The sequence below is a fragment of the Orbicella faveolata genome, unplaced genomic scaffold (assembly GCF_042242905.1).
Source record: "Orbicella faveolata isolate gen_17 unplaced genomic scaffold, um_ofav_v1 contig_24, whole genome shotgun sequence".
Taxonomy (NCBI): Eukaryota; Metazoa; Cnidaria; class Anthozoa; order Scleractinia; family Merulinidae; genus Orbicella; species Orbicella faveolata.
Genome location: NW_028301552.1, coordinates 7366397 through 7389670, shown reverse-complemented (window position 1 = coordinate 7389670; position 23274 = coordinate 7366397). Strand labels below are relative to the sequence as shown.

Here is a 23274-nt window from a genome sequence, read left to right as displayed (position 1 = left end):
TAGATTTTGCCTCTACAGGCGTCAGAGACCATGTTGAATATGACTATTCTTTACTCACACTATTAGTACTATTTGGGAAAAGTGGGACGATTTTGGCCTTTTTTCCCCCGATACTGGTAAAAACGCGTGAAAAAGTGGTGCAATGTGCAATGAATTCCATGGAATCTTTCTATGAAATTAAAAGAGGTTTTTACCAAAGATGAGTATCGCGTCATTTTTTGTTATCCCATGATATATCGTGCATTCTTTAATCTTAAAACAGTAAATTTTACCTCTTTTCTCCTGGGTGGGAACGTAATACATCGGAAGCAGGAGTACAGGTCTGTTAAGTTGAGACTAACTGGTTTTGACTCTTTATATATCTGACTGTCTTGACTGTTTTAGAGTCAGTTTTGTAAGTTCGAAGATAATGGATTTAACATGCATCTCTACAATATGTGACGTCACTGAACACTTATGGACGTGCAATAGATCTGTCATGTAATAATTTATCCTTTATTGTCAGAACTTTAGTGCTCTAAAAGTAACAGGCGCGTTCGAGCAAGTAGGGTTAATCCTGGGTTAATTAAAACTTAAAATAGTAAGGTTTTTAGAAAACGTAAGCTTTTTGATGTCTTTGGTTTTAATTTTATGCGATGACAATTCTAATTAGGGCAAATGAGCATTTTGTCCAGACTTCATTTACGTGTTGTATAAAATCACATTAGGGCCGTTTCTTGAACATTTTTTCTCATTTTCCATGTCACTGCACCAGGATATAACCCACGGCTCTGATGTGCTTGTTTCCATTATCTGCCCCGTACCTTGCCTCGTTTCCACACGTGTTGTCGTTATCACGTTTTCCCCCTGTTCCAAACCCGATTCTAGAATCAAAGCGATCGCAGTCGTTTTCATTATTTCCAAGGATCCTGACTCTTACTTTTGAATGAAGATTATTAGTACCCATAGCATTAAACCCTTCCTTGTTATAGTTTCGCTGTAAGGAGGCCTGTGCACCAATCAGCGTCTTCCACGACCCAGTGAGGTGGCGCGGTATTGCCCGTCAGCGATCAGTGAGTACACAGAGTTGGCCTGCTTGTTGATGGCAATGAATTTGATCTGTTGGCCGATCTTCATACCAAGACAGATCTTGGAGAAGGATGTGTTCCAGTAGGTCGGTAACTTGGTTTCTTGTGAGTCAAACCCAGTCTCCCCGCCAGGAAGGTTGTGTTTATTCTTATCACTCCAGTACTCTGAGTTATAATGAAAGGTGCCTTAAGGAGGAAAAGAGGAAAATAAAACTTTCCAAAACTTGTTTCTATTGAATCGAATTTAACAGACTTGGGATAGCTTAAACAGTTTTCACATGTGATGCATGGCTTAAATTGGGTTGACGAAACTACTGAATATTCTGAATTGAGTTTGAAAGCCTTGGCTTACACTTGCGATATACCTTGCTGCCGTCAATCTCCACGATCGGTGTCCATCCTTCTTCTCCACATCCAAAATCCCCCATGTGACAGAGAACAGAAATTGGTTTTGAGTCAACATAGAGCGTGACCAGCTGACTCACCCTCGAGCCGTGAAATACAAAAATGTCTTTCAACAGGCTTCCTTTAAATCGGCAATCTTCTGTGATTAGGCTTAAGAAACTTGCGCTTTTGATTTTTACACTGTTAAGGTCACGGGAAATATAATAATTACTTCAATACTATTGGCTCTAAGAACCACGAGTGTGCCCTTGTGTATCAGCTTGGGACGTCTTTTAAAGCGAGAAAATGTATTCTACTTATATTAAATAATTAACTATCTAGTTTATCTGTTAGAGTCCCATCCCTCATTGTCCAAGTTTTTTTCGTTTTGTCTGGAGTGGCCTCCATTTCCAGCCGTTTTCGTAGTCCGGTTGTGAGCCTACTTGCATGGTGTGGGTGCAGCCTTCATGCGCGCTTTGATCACTTTTTCTAAAATGTTTAATGACTTACTTGGGTAGTTCATAGAGTTCCTTGCATGTTTTTGGGAGACCTACCATAGACGAATTAGAAAACAAAACAACTGAGTGAAAAGTAGCTTGTTTGCCGGTTTTACCTCGTCCCGCCCCAATTAACTAGCCATGGATCTTCTAGGATACACGCATGATGACCATTGCATCGTTTTAACGTTTCAAGCAAATTAATAACATGAGAAGGAGTTGGAGTTTGTGAAATCGGTGTTCACATGACAAACGTAACTGGATGGGAAAGAACAATACAGTTTGGAAAACTGAAAGTTCATAAGATATTCCCCCGTGTGTTAACTGGATTAATTAATTTATTTATTGTATTTTAGTTAAGTCGTTAATTTTATTTAATCAATTAGTTTAACTTACCTTTATGACAGTTTGTTCCTGTGAATCCAGGGCGACAGATACAACGAAAACCTTTACTGGTGAATCCAGCTTGACAGGTTCCATTGTTTAAACATGGGCTGCTACTACAGGGATTCTGTTAGGAGCAAAAGTCGAGATATCTTCTATTAGACTGATTTTCAAAGCGCATGAGAGGGTTCTGATCTCTGAAGCAGGTTGCAAAAAGTTTTAAATATACAATCAAAGTCTACCTCGCACAACAAACAACAAATTGGAAGGAGTTCAAAGAATTAAGGTAACCGTAGAATAATGGAATTTTAACTGTCAAACTTTTATTTTACAAATTTGCATTGTGGGCTTTCTGTCAATTGACTGTAATTAATCGGGAGTCTTTTGTATGACATTACCTCGATAGCAAGATAAGTAAAAGCCGGTTTATTTACAAGAAAATTTGCAAACTGTTTTTCATCTGTAACGTTGTTCAACTCGCATTTGTGTTTTCCTCCCTTCAGTGGTCCTAAATTGATGGACACACAATTGGGCTCCATAAAGCACATCAAACGACAGCTCCCTTCACTGGGCACCTCCTCACTCTTGATCACGTGGTTCTTCATTGCCTTGTTTGCAGCTGGTTCCTTGAACATGATGTCGTGACATTCATCGTCTAAAAAAGAATTAGAGAAATTAAAAATTAAGTTTTAAACACACATGTATGATGAGGGTCCTGGCACAGCAGTGATAAATGGGGAAGAGAACGGACAAAATAAGCCTCCCACGCTTAACTTCCCTCACTCTGCTCGGGAAGTTAAGCGTGGGAGGCTTATTTTGTCCGTTCTCTTCCCCATTTATCACTGTTGTGTCCAGAACCCTCATCATATATGTGTGTGTGTTACGCAAACAGTATAACAGTATAACAATAAAATTGCATGACTTCGCGGTCCAGCGAAGCTGTAATGTCTGTAATCAATATGCGCGGATGTGCCACAGAAAATTTTTACTTGAAGAAATACCTGCACTGGTATATACACAAAAGTGTGCCAGAATTTTTTTCTATTGAAGGTTTATCTGCACAAGTATATACGCCGAGATGGCTGCCGCAAGATATTCGTCCGATGTTCTGCAAATGTTTTACGGCCCAATACCGAATGAGGAAAACAGAAATCTTCCTGAACCGTTAGAACCAGATTTAACCGTATTATATGATGGGTTTAAAATATACCAAAACAATTTTGAGGAATGGCTTCGCGTGTGGAGAATGGATGTATCCCAAGAAAATCCAAACAATAAAGATCTTTTAATGTTTGCAAGAGAAAATAAAGAAAAGTTCACTGATTTGGTTGAACAAGAAATCCTAAAGTTAAAAAGCGTAAAAGTAAGTTTTGGGTTACAAGTAAAGTTTTCAATAGAAAGAAACGGTGAAACGCAACACGAGTCATTATTTTGGAAAAGAAAAAGAAACGTACGTTTTCAACAGGAATGATGAGGACCAGATAAAAGAAAAATTTGATGAATTCATTGAAAAGGCAAAAGGAGAAATAGAAAACTGGTCTGAGAAGGGATCAGGATGGGAAGTTGAAAAGATAGAGATTGCGTACGTGAATGTCGCACGCTATAAGCCACTTCGCGGAGGAGCCTATTTACCTCTTCCAGCCAATCTGGCAAAAAAGAAGGCAATAATAAACGTGCAAAACAGAGACAACGAATGCCTGAAGTGGGCGCTCAGAGCTGCTTTATTCCCTCCAAAAGATGGAAAGAACCCGCAAAGACCAAGCAAATATCCGGTTAACGATGGTATTAACTACGAAGGCATTGTCTTCCCAACACCATATGAACAAATAAAGAAGCTTGAGGCGCAAAACGCAAACCTCGCAATAAATGTATTTGGCTGGGAAAGCAATTGTGTGGTTGTGTACAGGAAAAGCAAAAAAGGAGCGAAGGTGCGGTGGATAAAACCTGATGTTAATTGAGTCAGGGGAAATCCAGCACTATTGTTGTGTAAAACGGTTGAACGCTTTGCTCTTCGATCAGAGCAAAAACAGAAATGCAAAGCACTTTTGCGTGATGTGCTTAACTGGTTTCTCAAGAGCAGACTTGCTCGAGGACCACACAAAATATTGCAATGGTGTGAACGGCGTGCCGACAAGGATCGTGATGCCAGAGGAGGGGAAAAACACCCTTTCCTTCCAAAATCATCAAAAACAGATGAAGATGCCCTACGTGATATATGCGGACTTTGAGGCTTTAGTCAGAAAGATTCCAGGATGCGAGCGTGGGCCAGAGAACAATCAAAGAAGCTACACAGACAAGACCGAAAGGCACGAGGCATGCGGGTATTCTTACATGGTTGTGAGAAGCGACGGTGAAGTTTCAGGGTCAAAGGTTTACAGGGGTGAAAACGCGGTGGGAACGTTTTTAAGTGACATTCTGCAGGAAGAGGTGAAAATAAGAGAGAGTTTGGCCGCACCAAAGCCGATTGTGATGACGGATGAAGACTGGGAAAAATTCAAAAAAGCAACAGATTGCCACATTTCTAACAAAAGTTTGATAAAAGACGAATTCTTAGACTCTTTACCTGTTTGGAACATTGAAGAAGCCGGTGAAGAAGGCAGTGAAAAATGCAGTTATTGGGGCCAAGGCCACAAAAAATGTTTTTACATAGCGCAGAAAGAGCAGCAACGGGGTGTTCAAAGGCTAAAAAGATTGACAGACAAAAAAGACCAGTTGGAAGCGGAATTACAGGAAAATTGTAAGTTCTGTGGAAACCCTTTACTTCAGAAAAACTTCAGAGACGCAGTAAAGGACCATTGCCACATAACGGGCAGGTACCGCGGAGCCGCGCACAGCGAATGCAATAAGAAATTGCGAATAAACCGCAAGACGGACCAAATACCAGTTGTATTCCACAACCTAAGGGGCTACGACGCACACCATTTAATGCAAGCGATGTCGCAGCTGCAGAAAGAGGTGAAATGCGTCGCCAACAACATGGAGAAATATATCACATTTTCAGTCGGAGGTCTGCGTTTCATCGACAGCTTGAACTTTTTGCAAGGAAGCCTTGATTCACTTGTACGCGCAACACCGAAGGAGTCATTGAAAATAACATCAACGATTTCAAAAGGCAGCGACCTGCTTTACAAAAAAGGGATCTACCCTTACGAGTACATGGACTCATGGGGGAGATTCAGCGAGACAAGGCTTCCGGACAAAGAGAACTTTTACAGTAAGCTGAACGACGAGCACATTACAGACGAAGAGTACGCGCACGCGCAGACTGTCTGGGAGGCTTTCGAATGCAAAACGTTGGGCGATTATCACGATCTTTACGTGAAAACGGACGTCGCACTTTTGGCGGATGTTTTTGAGAACTTCCGAAACCTGTGCTGAGACCAGTACGGGTTAGATCCGGCGCATTATTACACGTCGCCAGGCCTCTCCTGGGATGCGCTCTTGAAAAAGACGGGGGTCGAGCTTGAGTTATTCACAGACCTTGAAATGCATTTATTCGTGGAAAGGGGAATGCGGGGCGGAATCTCCATGGTAAGCAAGAGATACGCTAAGGCAAACAATCCGCTAGTACCGGACTATGACCCAAGCAAGCCAAAAAAATACATTATGTATCTCGACGCAAACAACCTTTACGGATGGGCAATGAGCAAGCCCCTCCCGAAAAGAGATTTCAAATGGAAACGTGTTATGCCCACAGAGGAGGAGATCCTAAAGAAAAAAAGAAAACGCAAAGAATGTTTGGATTCTTGAGGTTGATCTTGAATATCCAGCAGAACTGCATGAGGAGCACAACAGCTATCCCCTGGCGCCGGAGAAAAAGGTCGTGAAAAAAGAATGTATGTCGGAATACCAAAAGAGGTTGATGAAAGACCTGGAGCTGAAACCCCCGGACAGCAAGAAGCTGCTGCTGACGCTTGAGGACAAAAGGAATTATGTCGTGCATTACAGAAACTTGCAGTTTTATCTGAAGCAGGGCATGAAACTAAAGCGCGTACACAGAGTGTTAGAGTTCGAACAAGAATGCTGGATGGAGCCGTACATCCGGATGAACACAGAATTCAGGAAAAACGCAAAGAGCGACTTTAAAAAGAACTTTTACAAGCTCATGAATAACTCAGTTTTCGGCAAAACCATGGAAAACCTGCGTAACCGCGTTGACATAAAAATAGTGCGCAGCAACGAGACGGACAAAATAAGGAAATTGATTGCGAGCCCTTTGTACTCAAGGCATGTTATATTTTCAAACGACATGGCAGGAATAGACATGCGAAAAAGCAAGCTGCTTCTCAACAAGCCGGTCTACACGGGGATGACGATCCTTGACAACAGCAAGATCCTGATGTACGACTTCTTTTACAACGAGCTGAAAAAACAATACGGCTCAAGGTGCGAACTCTTGTACACAGACACCGACAGCCTTCTGCTTGAGATCGAAACGGATGACGTATACAAAGACATCGAAACAAACAAAAATCTGCAAGATACGAGCGACTACCCGAAAGAGCATTCACTCCACTCAAACATCAACAAAAAGGTCTTGGGCAAAATGCAAGACGAATGTGCCGGAACTCCCATAGCAGAGTGTGTATGTCTTAGACCGAAAATGTACTCTATCTTGAAGGCAGACGAAAAAAATATCAAAAAAGCGAAGGGTGTAAAAAAGAGCGTTGTCAAGAAACAAATAACGCATGAACAGTACAAGGAAACGCTTTTTGGTGCGAAGCAGCAATGGCATGGAATGAACATTCTTCGAAGCGAGGGGCATGAGATCTATGGCATGCATCTAAACAAAATTTCGCTTTCGCCATTTGATTCAAAGCGATGGATAGGTGACGATGGTATCCATACAAAAGCTTACGGGTACATCAACATGGATATATTGCCTTCATTCACAGATGATGAACTTAGAAAGTTGGAAGCCGAAGTTTCAAAGTTGCTCTGGGGGTAATTGTGTGTTTGGAGGGACAACCAGCAGTTCTTCACGCACGAAGCGGCGCTTGAGACCGTCGTGCAAATAGTAGAGAACGGGTTGATTCGGTTTGGTAAAAGATCTTTCAATGCTGAAAACCTGCAAAGACCAGATTGGATCTGTGGCTCTTTTTACACCACCTTCAAGCTCTCCGGGTTGGTAGAGATAACGAACTTGGACAAGGGAGGGGAGTATTTTTTCGCTTTTTCCAACAGGCCTTGAATAAGATGTCGATGGCCTTGCATAAACAGCTTTTTCTTTGATGGCAACGGCCGGTTTCTTGCCGATAAGGCTTGTTACCTCGTTGTTCAAAGCCAAAACAACTTCTGGAAGTCTTTTCACCCAGGCAGTGGACCGCTGGCCCTCAGGGAGTCGCATTTTAACGGCGTACTGGTGCCCGAACAAGCGCTCAGCCAGGGTGCGGTTGAAACGTTCAACAATGGCCTGGTCACGGTGAATGTCAACGCGCCCGCGCCGGATATATGTTTTGTGCTTTTCCATCTCTTTTGTGACAGCGCCCTTGTGAACTCGCGCCCTGGGTCAACCTGCAGCATTTGAGGCCATTTCAGAGGCGCGCGCTTGTAAATCTTCTGAAAGGCCTGGGCGGCCTCATCAGAATTTTTCGAAGTCAAGGGTTCGGCCTCTTTGTAGCGGCTGGAATACCGCGGCAAAACGTATGCGCATGCGTCAAGTTCAGCATTTCCGGTTTGCCCTTGTTGTTCGGTAGTTCAGATTAATTTTGCTGTTCGCCTCGCGGTGTTTAAGCTTGTTGTTGTGAATCAGCAGCCACAGATGAAAGAAGAAAGGACCACAAATACAAAAAAGGTATGTAGACAATAACTTGTTGCAATTACTGGTCCTGGAAATGTTCGTTGGAGCCTTTAAGAAATGCTCCGCAGTGGCCGTCATTACTGATTAGTAAGTCTTTTGTCAGTTCGTGTTGTACATACGTACATTTATTTGATTAGTAGGTTTTAAAAGTATGCAACTGTACAGCTGATGTGGACCTACTACTACTAAGTCTGAATAAGGAAAACAGAAATTTACAATGCAATCGTCATAATACTAAAAATAGTGTACAATAATGGTTAAAAAGAGGGATCAAATAATTTAAAAATATCCAAAGTTAGGGATCTTCTTCTTATTTATGCCTGTTTTTTTTTTTTCTTTTTTTTTCAATTTGTTGCTACAAGATTATATCCGTTGAAAATTTTTTTCATGGTGACAGAGAAGGTTCGTAAGTCTATTCGTTGTTTATCGATTTTATTTAGCCTATAATACTACGAATTTCATAATGGAAGTGATCTCACGATTTCAACTTGTTGAGCTGATCATGAGAAGCTCACTTAAAACTCAAGCTACATGTAATAGTCAAGCACCTACATGAAAATACAAATTTTCGGTTTGGAAATAAATTTCAATTTTACTTTCAGAATTTCATGATTACAACAGCAGCAAGATTGCCTTCTTTGGTGAGCCATTCTAAATAAAATGCCAGAGAACTTTGAGGTACCATTGGATTTTCATTCAGGATGGATAGGTCAAAGGAATCTTCAAGTTGTACATTGCCAGTAATAAGAGGCAGAACACCATTACAGAACTGTGTAGTAACTCACTCATTTGAAACAATAAATTTATTAAAATTTAAAATCATTTCAGTGACATACGATTTTCTATGTTACAATAACATGTTTCCTTTATGCGCCACTGTTTTGCTAGCCTATTCATATGTACACAAAAAGACTGTTCAACTAACCGGACAAGTTTTTAATTCACAGTATTTTAAAGTTATAGCTTTCAGATTTTAAACTTACCGTACTTTAAACTCACTTGAAGTACATTTGAAATCTGAAAGTTTACAAACATTGGCTGCTCCCTGAGGAGCCTGCTTTTTTGACCATCCACATCCCTTCGGCTTGTGCTGAAACCTCAAATTCTTCCAGAATTGATACATCTCGGAATGCCCCATGTTGCTGGATAAATAATCCCTCTTCTCTTTGAAGTGTATTTGTTTTCTGAGATCTATAAAAAGAATGGCATTGTTGCAAGTTAGTTCACTGGAACTACTTTTATGTCCTTACCTTTCAAGGGGTTAAATGTGAAGAAAGGTAAAACATCTAGTAATTTTACTTCATTATATAATAGAACTGACATTTATATTGGGGTGAAGCTGTGTCTGCTGTTCTAGTTAAGAAACATGCAATAATTAATTAAACAGACTTTTTAAACTGAGCGGCCTTATGGTCTTCCAAGGAGACCTATATTTTAAATACAAATAAGAATAAAACAGGGCAAAGTACGTGAAATATGCTATTGTGCACAACAAAACAAGAGTTCTTTTTTCCTCTAATACACGGTGTTCTTCACTCAATCTTGGATCTTCCCAGAGAATAGACTGCAAAATGACATTGAAAAGACCAGGTGCAGTTTTGTCAGCAGACTCTTTCATCTGTCCAGCAGCACACAGTGGCACAGCATCACTGCTTTCATAATGATGTTGCAATGATATTTAAAATTTTCCGATCAGCTGGTCAAATGAATTTTCTGAAATTAATAGAAAAGGTAAATATCTATTTTACTAATTTAAATAAATTATTGAAATAATTCTATTTATTAAATTTAAATATATTTAATTCTCTGCTTGTGTCAATCACTGTCATGTGTTGGTCTTAACACATCCTCTTACTTATTGGATTGCACAAATGCAATACCTGTGTCAGAAATATAATCTTGAAATGGCGTCTGTTACCCTTACCGGTCACCTAAACAACATGTTATTTTCATTGTTACCTAAGTCACTAGTCAATATTCAAACAAAAATAATTATCAGTTTTCCAAATCATTGAAAGGATGAGACTTGAATAGTTTGTGGCAACTCTGACGCAGCATTTTTTTCTTGGCCAAGAGACTCCTCAGATAACTCTTCCAAATCATTGCCATAATAATTGAGAAGTCCTCTAAATCCTTCTCATTAGTGCTTATGACTTCAACTGAATGATAAAATTTATGATATTGTCATTGACCATGTGCAATGCATGTAAATAATGATAATCTGTTTGAATGAGTTTTGGTCAGATGGTGTTATTATAGTGTGCCATGGATTATCATGATGTCAAACAATTATCCTTCAAAATACTTGTATCTTGTATGTCTTGTATCTTTACATTTCAGGTAAGTGATAAGTCATGGATTTCTGTTGTCATCCTGTTACAAACTGTTTTATGCATTGTAAATTCACAATAGCAATTTATTTTTACCGCCCCAAATGATGTTTGTATTTCTGCCATGGACGTTTGCTGGAACTACTTTTATGTCCTTACCTTCTAGAAAATTAAGTCTTTAGAACAGCAATTGGAAATGGTTCTGAACTTTTTGGAGGCCTTCACTACTGCTGTGTTGCTGCTTTAAGTTCTTGTGTAGTCCTAAAATTGGTAAATTGCAAGATCTAAATAAAACATTTAAAAAAAAAATAAGAAATAAACATATTAGTGATGAGTTTGTTTGTATCCAGGTACTGAAAATGGATGTCCAAAAAGCATATCCCCCCACTAATGAAAAATGGAGTAGGTAAATTTTTAGTGAAATTTTTCATGAAGTGGGTGCTCATAGGGTTCCCGGACACCCCTCTAACTGAATCCTCGGTGTGGAGACAACATTGCAGTACTACTGAATTTCAATAAGTATATGTGAAACTGACATTAATTTTAGACGATATTATTGGTGCAATTTTATGGGTTTGGTCTTAGGAAAAATAAGTTTGTCAAGTGGCACAAAGTTCTTGTTTTGCTGTCTTTAAAATTATTATTTTTCTTTAAATTCATTTGGCGATTAATTTTTCAAAATAATATTTCCCAGCCTCTGTGCTACCTTTTTCTTTCCACAATATACCAATTTTAGACTGAATTGCCTGAGGTGGCTTTTTACTACCTGCACCCCAACAATTAATTTTAGTGAAGCAATTGACAGTACTGTACTGTAGTCAAGAAGAGTAAAATAAAAATGTGAGGTACATTAATGCAAATAACACTCCAACATCAGTAGTGCGAGATAATTTTATAGGTACCTTTTGAAGTTTGTCATCTGAGGTCTGTTTATTTCCATCTTAGTGGAGAACCATACATGCGTAAGACTTGGATCATTTAACACGAAATATAATTAAATTCATAATGAATTTTTTTGGTATCATGTCTATTTTGCCCTAAATTTTACAAAATTTGATACAAACAACTTGTTTTTATGCCGAGAGCGACGCCTATTTATAAACCCAGTGCACAAAAGACTATAATGAAATGGTTATAATCGCGGTCGTGCATGCGGCCAGAAACCACTGAATCACTCAATCACTTGTTTGGATTAATTTGGCCACTCACGTGGCGTTTATTTCAAACCATTCAAATGCTAAGGTGTCAAATTAATCGATTAAACATCGCTATATCTGATTCAGTGAACAAAGTTGGGGCGAAAAACAGCCAGCCCAGTAAGAGGTAGCAAGAGCAGAGGAGGAGCTCAGGGGATGGTGGAGGGCCGACGAAAGAAAGTAAAGTACGCTTCTAAGGCTAAACAGCTATCGCGATCGGCGCTGGCAGAAAAAGGGGAGAGGGTTAGCAGAGCACACGAATTTAAAGCTTGCTCTGCGTGTGGTGTCTAGCCCATTAACGGCTATCTACCTCTGCAGCTTGTACCGTAAGATAAGACAAGAAGATCTGTTAGATCTTATAACCGCGCTTTTAAAATTTAACTGTTCGCTTAGCACTACCGTCGGAACGCAGTGCACATTCCAAAACAGTCATTGATGATTCTTTTCTTACTGTAGACATCACATCACTTGATCAACACAAACTGTATTATTGCACCATCAGTGGTAGCCTTTGACAAATCTCCGATGACTTAATGGTCTTAATCTAGAACTTTCTTCGGGATATGTATGGGCATGAACGATATCAACGACACAATAATAACACTATTAACAACAGCTTTCTTTCTTAAAAGTCATGATTAAATTTAATTGGTGTTTTCCACGAGTAAAGGGCTAGCAAAGTAGTCACACAAGTCATAAAAAAACCCTATCCCGACCGATGTATCGATTTTGGTCACTCCAGTGACCACAGATTGAAAACGTGACAGAAAATTGGCGTTACTTTTGATTCTCACCAAATTTGTCGTATCCCCCCCCCCCGTCGGGAGAATTTTGTTAAGTTAGCTAATTTAGTATGCAAGCCACCGTAATGGCAGTCGCCGCCGGCGAAATGTTTATTTGCTCAAAATTGGGGCAAAATCTTTCGGAGATGGAAATCAGGACATTTGTAAGGATACAGAAAGTAATTTGGGACCGGTTGCTGGCTTCTAAGGCTGAATTTATCCAGAAGTAAGCTGTATTTTCGTTTTCGTGTCGAAAGCCACGCGATGAAATATTATCGGCTTGTTCTGCTGTCTTGTTCTGTTTTTTCTCTTGGTCGTTTTTGTAGCCCGCCGAGGCCAGTCTTTCGTCTAAATCAGTTGAAAAAGGTTCGAAAAAGATGTTCCCATTCAAGTTTAAACTCTCAGGCGATAATTCTGGAGTTTTTTGGCCGAAACGTCGGCTTTGTTATGTTCGTGTCTTTCGGTTGCTATGGGCGACCGTTGCTTCCTTTGTTAGGACAAGTCTGGGAAGTGAGGTCAAAAAAAGAATTCTAATTAATTCTGGTTTTGTTCGATTTCGCTGAAATTTTAACACGATAAAGTTGGATTGTTAACGAATAGATTTACCGCCTGCCGATGTGTGGTAGCTATTAACGCTGAAGTGTTATATCGCTTCGAAGTCAGGGTTTTGAAGAGAGTTTTTTGCAACATGTGGGTTCGGCGTGATTTTGTAATCTGAGGTTTCGGTTGACCCCGAAGGAAAAAATATCCGGAAAAGGTCATTTCATCGACGATTCAAACCAATATAAATATGTATATGTTCCGAGCTAAATTTCTGGTGAAAAAATATAATTTTTGACGAGCGCTGGGTTTTTAATTTATTCCCGCGAAAGATGAGATTTATTGTTTCAACAGCTTTTGGCGAGTAAACATCACAGGTTGCGTGACTCAAAATTTGGCCGAGTGGAAGCTTGGGTCTGCTCGCACCGAAGTCGAAAAAAAAACAAGAAGATCTGTTAGATCTTATAACCGCGCTTTTAAAATTTAACTGTTTTCTTAGTACTACAGTCGCAACGCAGTGCATATTCCAAAGCAATCTTTGATGATCCATTGATTACTGTAGACATCACAGTACTTGATCAACACAAACTCTATTATCGCACCATCAGTCATAGTCGTTGTGACATCTCCGATGACGTAATAGTCTTAATCTGGAACTTTCTTCGGGATATGTATGGGCATGAAGATACGAACACTATTACAAACCGCTTTCTTTCTTTAAAGTCACGATTAAATTTAACTGTTTTTTTCCCTTGAGTTAAGGGTTAGCAAAGAAGTCACACGAGTCACATAATTCAAGAATTGCGTTATCTACGGCTATCTTTAGTACGGTGGTTATTTCCCTATCAATGACGTAATCTTCGCACGTTCTGACACGTTTTTTGCTTGGCTTGCAAATATTTAATTTTGCTTCCGATCTATGAACTCGCTGCGATGAAACAGTCAAAGGATTTACTTTATTTGCCTAAAACCGCAAGAAATACTGGCAAAATTACAAATAAATTAATGACCGTCGCTTCTGCCGAAATAAACTTGCAAAGTAAACACGATCTTATTTGTCACGTAGCGAAAGTGGAAGCTGCAACGTCAGCGCATTCCATGGCTGACGTAATACCTTTTTTCACCGTATTTATTATTCCCTTTAAATCCAACGCTTTGATAAAAAAAAAAGAAAATATATTTTACCCACAAAAAAGAAAACAATATCCGTAAAATTGTCCGTGTATTTATCTTTTAACAGCTTCTGGCGGAAAAACATCACACGTTCCGTGACTCAAAGTTTGGCCGAGCGGAGGTCTGCGTCTGGTCACCGAGAAAAAAAAAAAAACAAGAAGATCTGTTAGATCTTATAACCGCGCTTTTAAAATTTAACTGTTCGCTTAGCACTACCGTCGGAACGCAGTGCACATTCCAAAGCAGTCATTGATGATTCTTTTCTTACTGTAGACATCACATCACTTGATCAACACAAACTGTATTATTGCACCATCAGTGGTAGCCTTTGACAAATCTCCGATGACTTAATGGTCTTAATCTAGAACTTTCTTCGGGATATGTATGGGCATGAACGATATCAACGACACAATAATAACACTATTAACAACAGCTTTCTTTCTTAAAAGTCATGATTAAATTTAATTGGTGTTTTCCACGAGTAAAGGGCTAGCAAAGTAGTCACACAAGTCATAAAAAAACCCTATCCCGACCGATGTATCGATTTTGGTCACTCCAGTGACCACAGATTGAAAACGTGACAGAAAATTGGCGTTACTTTTGATTCTCACCAAATTTGTCGTATCCCCCCCCCCCTCGGGAGAATTTTGTTAAGTTAGCTAATTTAGTATGCAAGCCACCGTAATGGCAGTCGCCGCCGGCGAAATGTTTATTTGCTCAAAATTGGGGCAAAATCTTTCGGAGATGGAAATCAGGACATTTGTAAGGATACAGAAAGTAAATGGGACCGGTTGCTGGCTTCTAAGGCTGAATTTATCCAGAAGTAAGCTGTATTTTCGTTTTCGTGCCGAAAGCCAATCGATGAAATATGATCGGTTTGTTCTGCTGTCTTGTTCTGTTTTTTCTCTTGGTCTTTATTGTAGCCCGCCGAGGCCAGTCTTTCGTCTAAATCAGTTGAAAAAAGTTCGAAAAAGATGTTCCCATTCAAGTTTAAGCTCTCAGGCGATAATTCTGGAGTTTTTTGGCCGAAACGTCGGCTTTGTTATGTTCGTGTCTTTCGGTTGCTATGGGCGACCGTGGCTTCCTTTGTTAGGTCAAGTCTGGGGAGTGAGGTCACCAAAAAAAATTCTGATTAATTCTGGTTTTGTTCGATTTCGCTGAAATTTTAACACGATAAAGCTGGATTATTAACGAATAGATTTACCGCCTGCCAATGTGTGGTAGCTATTAACGTTTAAGTGATATATCGCTTCGAAGTCAGGGTTTTGAAGAGAGTTTTTTGCAACGTATGGGTTTTGCGTGATTTTGTAATCGGAGGTTTTTGTTGACCCCGAAGGAAAAAATATCCGGAAAAAATCATTTCATCGACGATTCAAAGGAATATAAATATGTATATGTTCCGAGCTAAATTTCTGCTGAAAAAATATAATTTTTGACGAACGCTGGGTTTTTAATTTTTTCCTGCGAAAGTCAGTATCGGAGATGAGATTTATTGATGTTTCAACAGCTTTTGGCAAGTAAACATCACAGGTTGCGTGACTAAAAATTTGGCCGAGTGGAAGCTTGGGTCTGGTCGCAGACAAAACTGCGAAAAAAAAAAACCACGGGTAAACCATGAACCGCGCTCGGCCCATGGCCGCGCGGTTAATAAACCACGGGTAAACCTAGAACCGCGCTCGGCCCATGGCCACGCGGTTAAAAACCACGGGTAAACCATGAACCGCGCTCGGCCCATGGCCGCGCGGTTAAAAAAACCACGGGTAAACCATGAACCGCGCTCGGCCCATGGCCGCGCGGTTAATAAGGCCCCGCCTCAGCATAAAACCCATTATCGCGCTAAGTCAATAATGGGCCATTTATGCCGAGAGCGACGCCTATTTATAAACCCAGTGCACAAAAGACTATAATGAAATGGTTATAATCGCGGTCGTGCGTGCGGCCAGAAACCACTGAATCACTGAAACACTTGTTTGGATTAATTTGGCCACTCACGTGGCGTTTATTTCAAACCATTCAAATGCTAAGGTGTCAAATTAATCAATTAAACATCGCTATATTTGATTCAGTGAATAAAGTTGGGGCGAAAAACAGCCACAAGCCACATCCTGTGGCGAGCCCCAACCCAAGCCGCACGCACGCACGCACGCACGCACTATGAAGAGAATGGAATATAAAGATAATGGAAACTATGTAATATGAAGGCATCAGGAACACCAGGCCCTTCTCTGACATGTCCTTGAAGCCCCAACGAGTAACGGCTAGTTCTCGGGCTCGATAAGAGCACGCGTTCCAGCGCTCTAGATTAACAACTACTCTAATATAAAATTGTTGCCCCAGCCCTTGTCTGACAGGCAAACTAACTCTGGAGATAAGCTAAATTGTGGCTCACGTTATGATTGTCTTTAAATTGGAAATGAAGGTCTTGTATTTGTACTAAAGGTTTCAAAGTCGCACCCTTGGCCGTGAGTTCGCCTACTCGAAAAAAGCCATAGAAGGCCACCAAAAACATTGTCTGGTACAACAGCCTTTGATATGCTGATGAGTTGGTATGATCTAATGCGAGCACTAATCGTTGCAACACGCTACGTGTTATTGGAAGTCGAACGTCTGGTGAAGAGTATAGCTTACTGTGAGCCGCTAACATCTTCAGCACTAAAGACTGTTTAGTGGGATCAGCAAAATTAGCTAGCTTGTAAACGTAACTTAACGCGGAGACATACGTCGAGATCGTCGAGGAGGCAAACTTCCTCGCCGAGAGATATGATATAAACAATGCTAAATTGTTTACCGAGACCGGAAGGAGCGAGGCACGCGACTCGCAAAATTCAGATGAAAAATCGACATATGTTGACCAAGCCCTTTGGTAAGTCTTACGCGAACCCTCAGTAATGGCTAAATGCAGAAGGTCGTTCAAGTGATGCGCCAGTTGTTGGGTAGTAAGCCCGGCGGAACCGGCGTCGGTTGTTCGTCTGCGTAAGGCGCTAGTGATCTGAATTTCTCTACCTGTAAGCGAGATAAAGCATCGCTCTCGCGGTTAACGCGACCAGCGATGTGCTTAGCATGAAACACAATATTGTATTTAAGTGTGCAGAGAACAAAGTGCCTAAGCAAAGCCATAACTGAACGATCTTTAGAAGTTTGCTTATTGATTATGGCAACAACTGCCTGATTATCCGAAAAGAAAACAATACATTTGTCACGCATAAGCGGTCCCCAAATCTCAAGCGCCAGGACAATCGGAAAGAACTCTAAGACAGTAATATGGAGTTGTTTCCAAGCGGCGGGCTACTCTCCAAAACACCAATGTGTGCCAAATACTGCGGCGTAGCCCAAGGAACCCGCCGCGTCCGTAAATAAATTGAGGTTTTGGGAAGTGGCCCATCGCGATCCGAGGAAAAAGGATTTGCCATCGTACACGCTCAAAAATTCTCGCCAGACGTTGAGATCGTGTTTACATTCCTGGGTTAATCTGACGTGATGTGTGGGTTTCCGGATACCTTTAGTCAAGTCTATCAAACGGCGCAGAAAAGCACGCCCGGGAACCACAACACAGCAGGCAAAATTGAGGAGCCCTATTAAAGATTGTAGCTCTTTCAGCGTGACGCTTTTACGAGAGCAAAAATCCGCCAACTGGGTACGGCATTTGGCCAGCTTGTCCTCTGGAAGACGAGCCTCCATCAATGCCGTATCTAAAGTGATCCCTGCGAATTGCAGAGCATTGGTGGGGCCCATAGTTTTCTCATCGGCTATCGGAACGCCTATACGACGGCAAACGCAAAGAAAATTATCGAGGTCTACCTGACATTTGGCCTCCGAATGCCCAATAAATAAGAAGTCATCTAAAATATGGATGACCGACGACGCGTGCAATCTATATTTAGCGATCCATTCTAACGCAGTGCTGAATGATTCAAATATATTGCACGCTGACGAGCACCCCATGGGAAGGCATTTGTCAAAGTAGAATTTCCCTTGCCATTCCATCCCGAGCAATGGAAAATCGCGGGGGGCTACGGGAATGATACGAAAAGCGGATTTAATGTCTGTCTTAGCCAGAAAACAGCCCTGTCCGATTGCTTTAATGAGCCTAACAGCATCATCGATAGAGGCATATCTTACGGTGGCTAACTCTTTAGGAATACCATCATTAACAGATAACCCCTCCGGGTAAGACAAATGATGAATTAACCTAAATTCTCCCGGTAACTTTTTGGGAACGATGCCTAGGGACGATACCCTAAAAGTTTCAAAGGGAGGCGTATCATACGGACCCACAATTCTGCCCGCTGCGAGCTCTTTTGACAACTTATTATTCACGCTAGTCGGATTGTCCATGGCGCTCTTCAGATTTGGGGATCGGATTGCAAGGGGAGAACCAAAATATCGTATTGAGAAACCGTGAAGAAAGCCTTGGATAAGATAGTCCGAAATTACGTTGTTATAGCCCTTAAGATAAAATGCGAGACGGTCGGGCCTTACCGGCGTTGGCCCACGGCTCAACAACCGATGCTCTTCCCTGACTGTCACTCCCAGAGGGCATGCTAGAGGCTGCGTTGCTTGTGTTATTGTTCGGTCTGTTAGCGCTGCATTGGCTTGCGGGATGGACTGCCCCACATTTGAAGCAGGAGTGTTTGAAATTGCAGCCCCTGCAGAACTGACCGGAATGAAATCTCCAACACACCCCTTTGGGAAAGGACTGAAAGGGACGCTGGTTGGCCCGCCTTGCACGAAAATCATAGTTCGAGTTTGGGCGTGAGATGGTGAGGGAGCTATGCATGGCCTGGTGCCATAATTCCCAAGCCACGTTATCCCATGGGTATCGGTCAGGTTTAGACTGGCGAAGAAATCGGAACTGCTCGTCGTAATAACGCCAGTTACCTTGTTTTGCCGCAATGTCCCTGACCACCTCACAATACTTCATCAGAGAACTTGTCGCCTTAGGTACCCTAATTGTATAAACAGCTACAAACACATTAAATGCAGTCACCCATTGGTCAATGGATAAGCTACGCCGTTTTGGCTTAACGTGCTCAAGGCAAAGACTAGGGTGATCATGGTCATTTGCGACAGATAATCGATATTTGGACTCGTCTGGTGATACGGAGAGGAGAGATCCGAAATCAACATATTCGTTTGCCCATATCTTTGCCTTGATACGATCCGAGACGCGAGACTCGAGGTCAAAAGTGGCACTGGAAAACGTGCCGTCCGGTTTCTCGGACGCAAAGGTTAGCCTACCCGCAGCCACGGTGTTCGTCAGATCCGCAATCTCTTTTGAGGCGGCATCTTCAACCACGGTGGGCTGTGACGTGGACTGATTACTAGGTCTCTGTTCGCCAACTGCGGGAGAGATGTTGAGAGTGCCGATGCCGGCCGACTGTAAGGCCCCAGAAATCGCGTTTGATATCAATTCACTCAGTGCGGTGGGGATGAACTGTGGTAAGGACGTCGTGCTGTTAGGCAGGGACGCAGACTTACCCTCTGAACGGCGCTGTTTCGCCGATACCGCCTGTGTGGAACTTTTTGACGCCTGGCGCTTAGAGGCTCGTTTAGGAGGCATGCTTATGAAAAATTGAAATTATATTACTCAAACGTAGATCAGATTAAGACGCTGTGAAGCTCAAACCTAGTGGGTGTACTCCCCTTGTCTTAGCAGGCTGGAAACACTTCAGCCAATGAGCCAAGGGCGATTAATATGTTGAAAACAAATGGCACAAACAAATCCGAGACATTTCGTAAAGGCTTAGGTGAAAGCCAACGAATGTCAAGTACACATAGAAGCAGGCAACATAACAAAACCAACAATCCGAGACATTTCAAAAGGACAGATGTCCTATAATGGCCTGAGTGTGTTGGGCACACTAATGCAGTTAAACAATAGCCGCCAGGTGATAACACACTAATTACGCCATAATGTCAAGTGCAATACTGTAAAACAATCCGAGACATTTCAAGAGGACTATTGTCCTATAATGGCCTGAGTGTGTTGGGCACACTAATGTGGTATAACAATAGCCGCCAGGTGATAACACACTAATTACGCCATAAATGTCAAGTGCAAGTAATTACAAATTCCAATATAGCCTGCGAAATCTGTATATATGGTGCATGTATTAAATATTTTGTAATACCGCCTTTAAAAGATCACGATGGCTACGTGGCCTTGGACAACGGCAATTAATCGGCGGACACACCCACTAACTTTACCGCCTTGAAAACAGCCCCTCGAATACTACGCATAAATTTGTAGTAGCCTAAATTGTTTAGATGGACCCCATCGGGTAAATAAAGGTCTCGCGTGCAGTTCCAGAAACCTCTGTGCCGCCAGTAATAACAAAAAGGCAACTGCTCGAGCACTACCTTAAGATATTGGTGAAGCTTGCCCACCTTACAATTGTACTCCTCTGAGTCCCGCGTACGTTGCCGCAGTACCTGCCCTACTACAACAAATTCGACTGAATATACATCGTGCAAATCTCGAACTAATTTTTCTAGCTCGGAGCCAACAGTCTCAGGCGCGACCTTAACGAGATCATTGGAGCCAAGCTCCAAAATAATGATCTTGGGAGCAATTTGGCGCACGACTGTAAAGTCAAACTTACGAAATTTCTCAATTGTGCGGCCCCCAACGCCATGAAAATGAATATCCGCAATATCACTAAGAGTGATAAACGCATGCAAGTGCCGCTTCTTCTGCACAAACGCCGCAAGTCGGTGAACGAAGGAGTGCCCTATTATTAACACGCGATGTTTAGCCATAGATGTATAAAAGGAGAGGGCACTAACAGCAACTTGAAACGAAGGTTAACAATAGCCAAAATGGAGAAGGACAGACTAATTAGAGTAAAGGTAAGGGCTATAAAGGTACACTTGTCTGATTCCGACGAAAGAAAGTAAAGTACGCTTCTAAGGCTAAACAGCTATCGCGATCGGCGCTGGCAGAAAAAGGGGAGAGGGTTAGCAGAGCACACGAATTTAAAGCTTGCTCTGCGTGTGGTGTCTAGCCCATTAACTGCTATCTACCTCTGCAGCTTGTACCGTAAGATAAGATAAGGCCCCGCCTCAGCATAAAACCCATTATCGCGCTAAGTCAATAATGGGCCATATTGTTGCAACAAAAATCTTTGAAAGAGTATGCTTTCCTTTTCCTTAATTTCATTTAAATTGCTGGTAAGGAGATTCCGAAAATCCTTGCAGCAATCCAAGGCAGTGCGAACCTGCGTGTCAATTATAATTAACCGATGTCTAATTAACTGACCTGCCAGTAGTTCGTAACACCGGCGGCTTCTAGTCAGGATGCGAGGTAAACCTTGTTTCTTCGTCCACTCTGGTCCAGCATTTGTAGCACCACCTTGCACCTGGCTTGTACCCGTGACATGTTGCTCCTATGGCATCCAGGACTGCAAAAAGTCCCGCAGGAATCCGCTGTTTCCTGACGCCTCGCGAATGGTTTTCTCTAGGAACCGAACATCTGTTGTTGCTCGTCCGTATTTCGTCCCAGTGAACACGGCAAACTGTTGAACCCACTTGAGTTCGGCAGCTCTGGTTAAATCTTCAGACAGAAAATATTTTTTGCCGGCACATTTACGGCTGCTTTTGTTGGCTTTCCCACATTTTTCTGCGAAGGAACCGCACAACCAAACCAACGCAACAAGGAGAACTACGTAAAAAAAAATGCTCTTGTCGAGCACGAACGCGCCCGAAATTCTCTCATATTTTGTTGTTGGTGCAAACACCAAACCCCTGGGTGCAAGCGCTTGAAACTTAAATGAAAAATAAACTTTTCAACGAGGCAAACCTTTCCCCTAATTTCTTTTGCTAACTCTTACTTTTTGTTTTCAAACTTCGCGGTACGAGATTTTATCTCTTTTACATTGGATTTTAATACGTAACCGGAAATGCGTAATTTACCGGAAGCTCAAATTTGTACTCATGCGCAGTGCGTTTTACCGCGGTGTTAGCGGCTGGCCACGTCGACAACGGTCAGCGCGTATTTGAAAACTTTGCGCCCGCGGGGCAGTTTGTCGTGCGGCAGAAAAAGAAGGTCCGCCTGGTGGACCGCGTTGGGTGTGGGAACGTCGAATTTCGGCCGAGGAATTCGCCTCGGCGCGGGGAGGAATATCTGCCAGGCAGCCAGAGCGCTTGCTTGATCAGCCACTTTTTTGCGGTTTCTTCAGGTACCTTGGCGGCTTCGGCTAATTTTTTGATCACGGCGATACCTTTCCAGTAGCCCCCGGGGCTGTAGTATATCTTTGCGAGTTTGTCGTCCATAGCGTTACTATAAGAAGGAGTAAAAAAAGTTTAAAGGAACCGCAAGGCTGCGTAGCCTAGAGCGAGCGCCCCGGCGCCCACAAACATTAGTTCACCATTTTTCTGCTGCTCGCTTGGCTGATAGAAATCTGAGAACTTGGGCTCTTTGGGGGGTATCGTTCGTTCGTCAGGATGCGCCTGGTTGTAGAATTTGAAGGCATAGTCAGTGTTGGTGAAGTTCTGCTTGGCCTCCGCCTTTATTTGCGCGTTGGTCGCAATCCAGTCGAGAAGATGGGTGCGGTCGCGCGTGTATTTGGCTTAAGCCGCTTGGTACGCCTCGAGAGCTTTATCATGGCGAACTTTTTCTTCAAGTGCAGCTTTGTCACCCCCGCCAAGCGCCCTCGACAGATAATTTCCGCCGATAAAGGCCGTGGCGTTCAACACAGCCCCATCAACCATAATCGCGATACTGGCCATGGTTTTATATATCAGAGTCTTTTTTAAAATCATTAATTTCAGACGCTGGCGGGTATGTATTTTTTGTCCTCGAGGTACTCTTTGATCGCGATGCTGCCGGCCATGACGGCGGTGAACTTGACATAATTCATCGGACTGCTGCTGGGATCAGAAGTAAAATTCTCTTTTACAACCTTTTTTGCGACCCAGCCGATCCCAGCGGCTAAGCCAGTGAGAGTAGCGGCGTCCATGATGGTCTTAACAAGCTTATTGTCGGACATGGTAGCGTTTGATATTAGGAAAATAACAAAAGTTTAAAACAAAATTAATTTTATGTCGAACTGTTTTTACTCAATTCTCTTAAGAGTTGGGCAAACCTTTTTTTCTGGGTCTTACTCATCTTCTACGTCTTCTG

General features: G+C 42.0%; 2 protein-coding genes and 3 pseudogenes across 3 annotated transcripts; 2 read left to right on the top strand and 3 right to left on the bottom strand.

The window, feature by feature from the left end:
- Nucleotides 1-472: 472 nt before the first annotated feature.
- LOC110049197 (uncharacterized) lies at nucleotides 473-9167 on the bottom strand (annotated as a pseudogene). Its single transcript, XR_016207806.1, has 6 exons — nucleotides 9116-9167; nucleotides 2731-2987; nucleotides 2345-2459; nucleotides 1961-2001; nucleotides 1420-1558; nucleotides 473-1253 (listed from the first exon to the last, which is right to left on the bottom strand). The product of XR_016207806.1 is annotated as an uncharacterized LOC110049197 (transcript).
- Nucleotides 3411-5178, top strand: LOC149110170 (uncharacterized; annotated as a pseudogene).
- LOC149110169 (uncharacterized) lies at nucleotides 5258-6082 on the top strand (annotated as a pseudogene).
- LOC149110167 (uncharacterized) lies at nucleotides 8918-23238 on the bottom strand. Its single transcript, XM_089291371.1, has 2 exons — nucleotides 10622-23238; nucleotides 8918-9845 (listed from the first exon to the last, which is right to left on the bottom strand). Exon 1 carries the CDS (start codon nucleotides 19711-19713, stop codon nucleotides 18601-18603), a length of 1113 nt encoding a protein of 370 aa, XP_089147497.1. The 5' UTR covers nucleotides 19714-23238; the 3' UTR covers nucleotides 8918-9845; nucleotides 10622-18600.
- Nucleotides 17439-18488, bottom strand: LOC149110168 (uncharacterized). The gene has a single exon (XM_089291582.1). The coding sequence runs from the start codon at nucleotides 18486-18488 to the stop codon at nucleotides 17439-17441; it is 1050 nt and encodes a 349-aa protein (XP_089147708.1).
- Nucleotides 23239-23274: the final 36 nt, after the last annotated feature.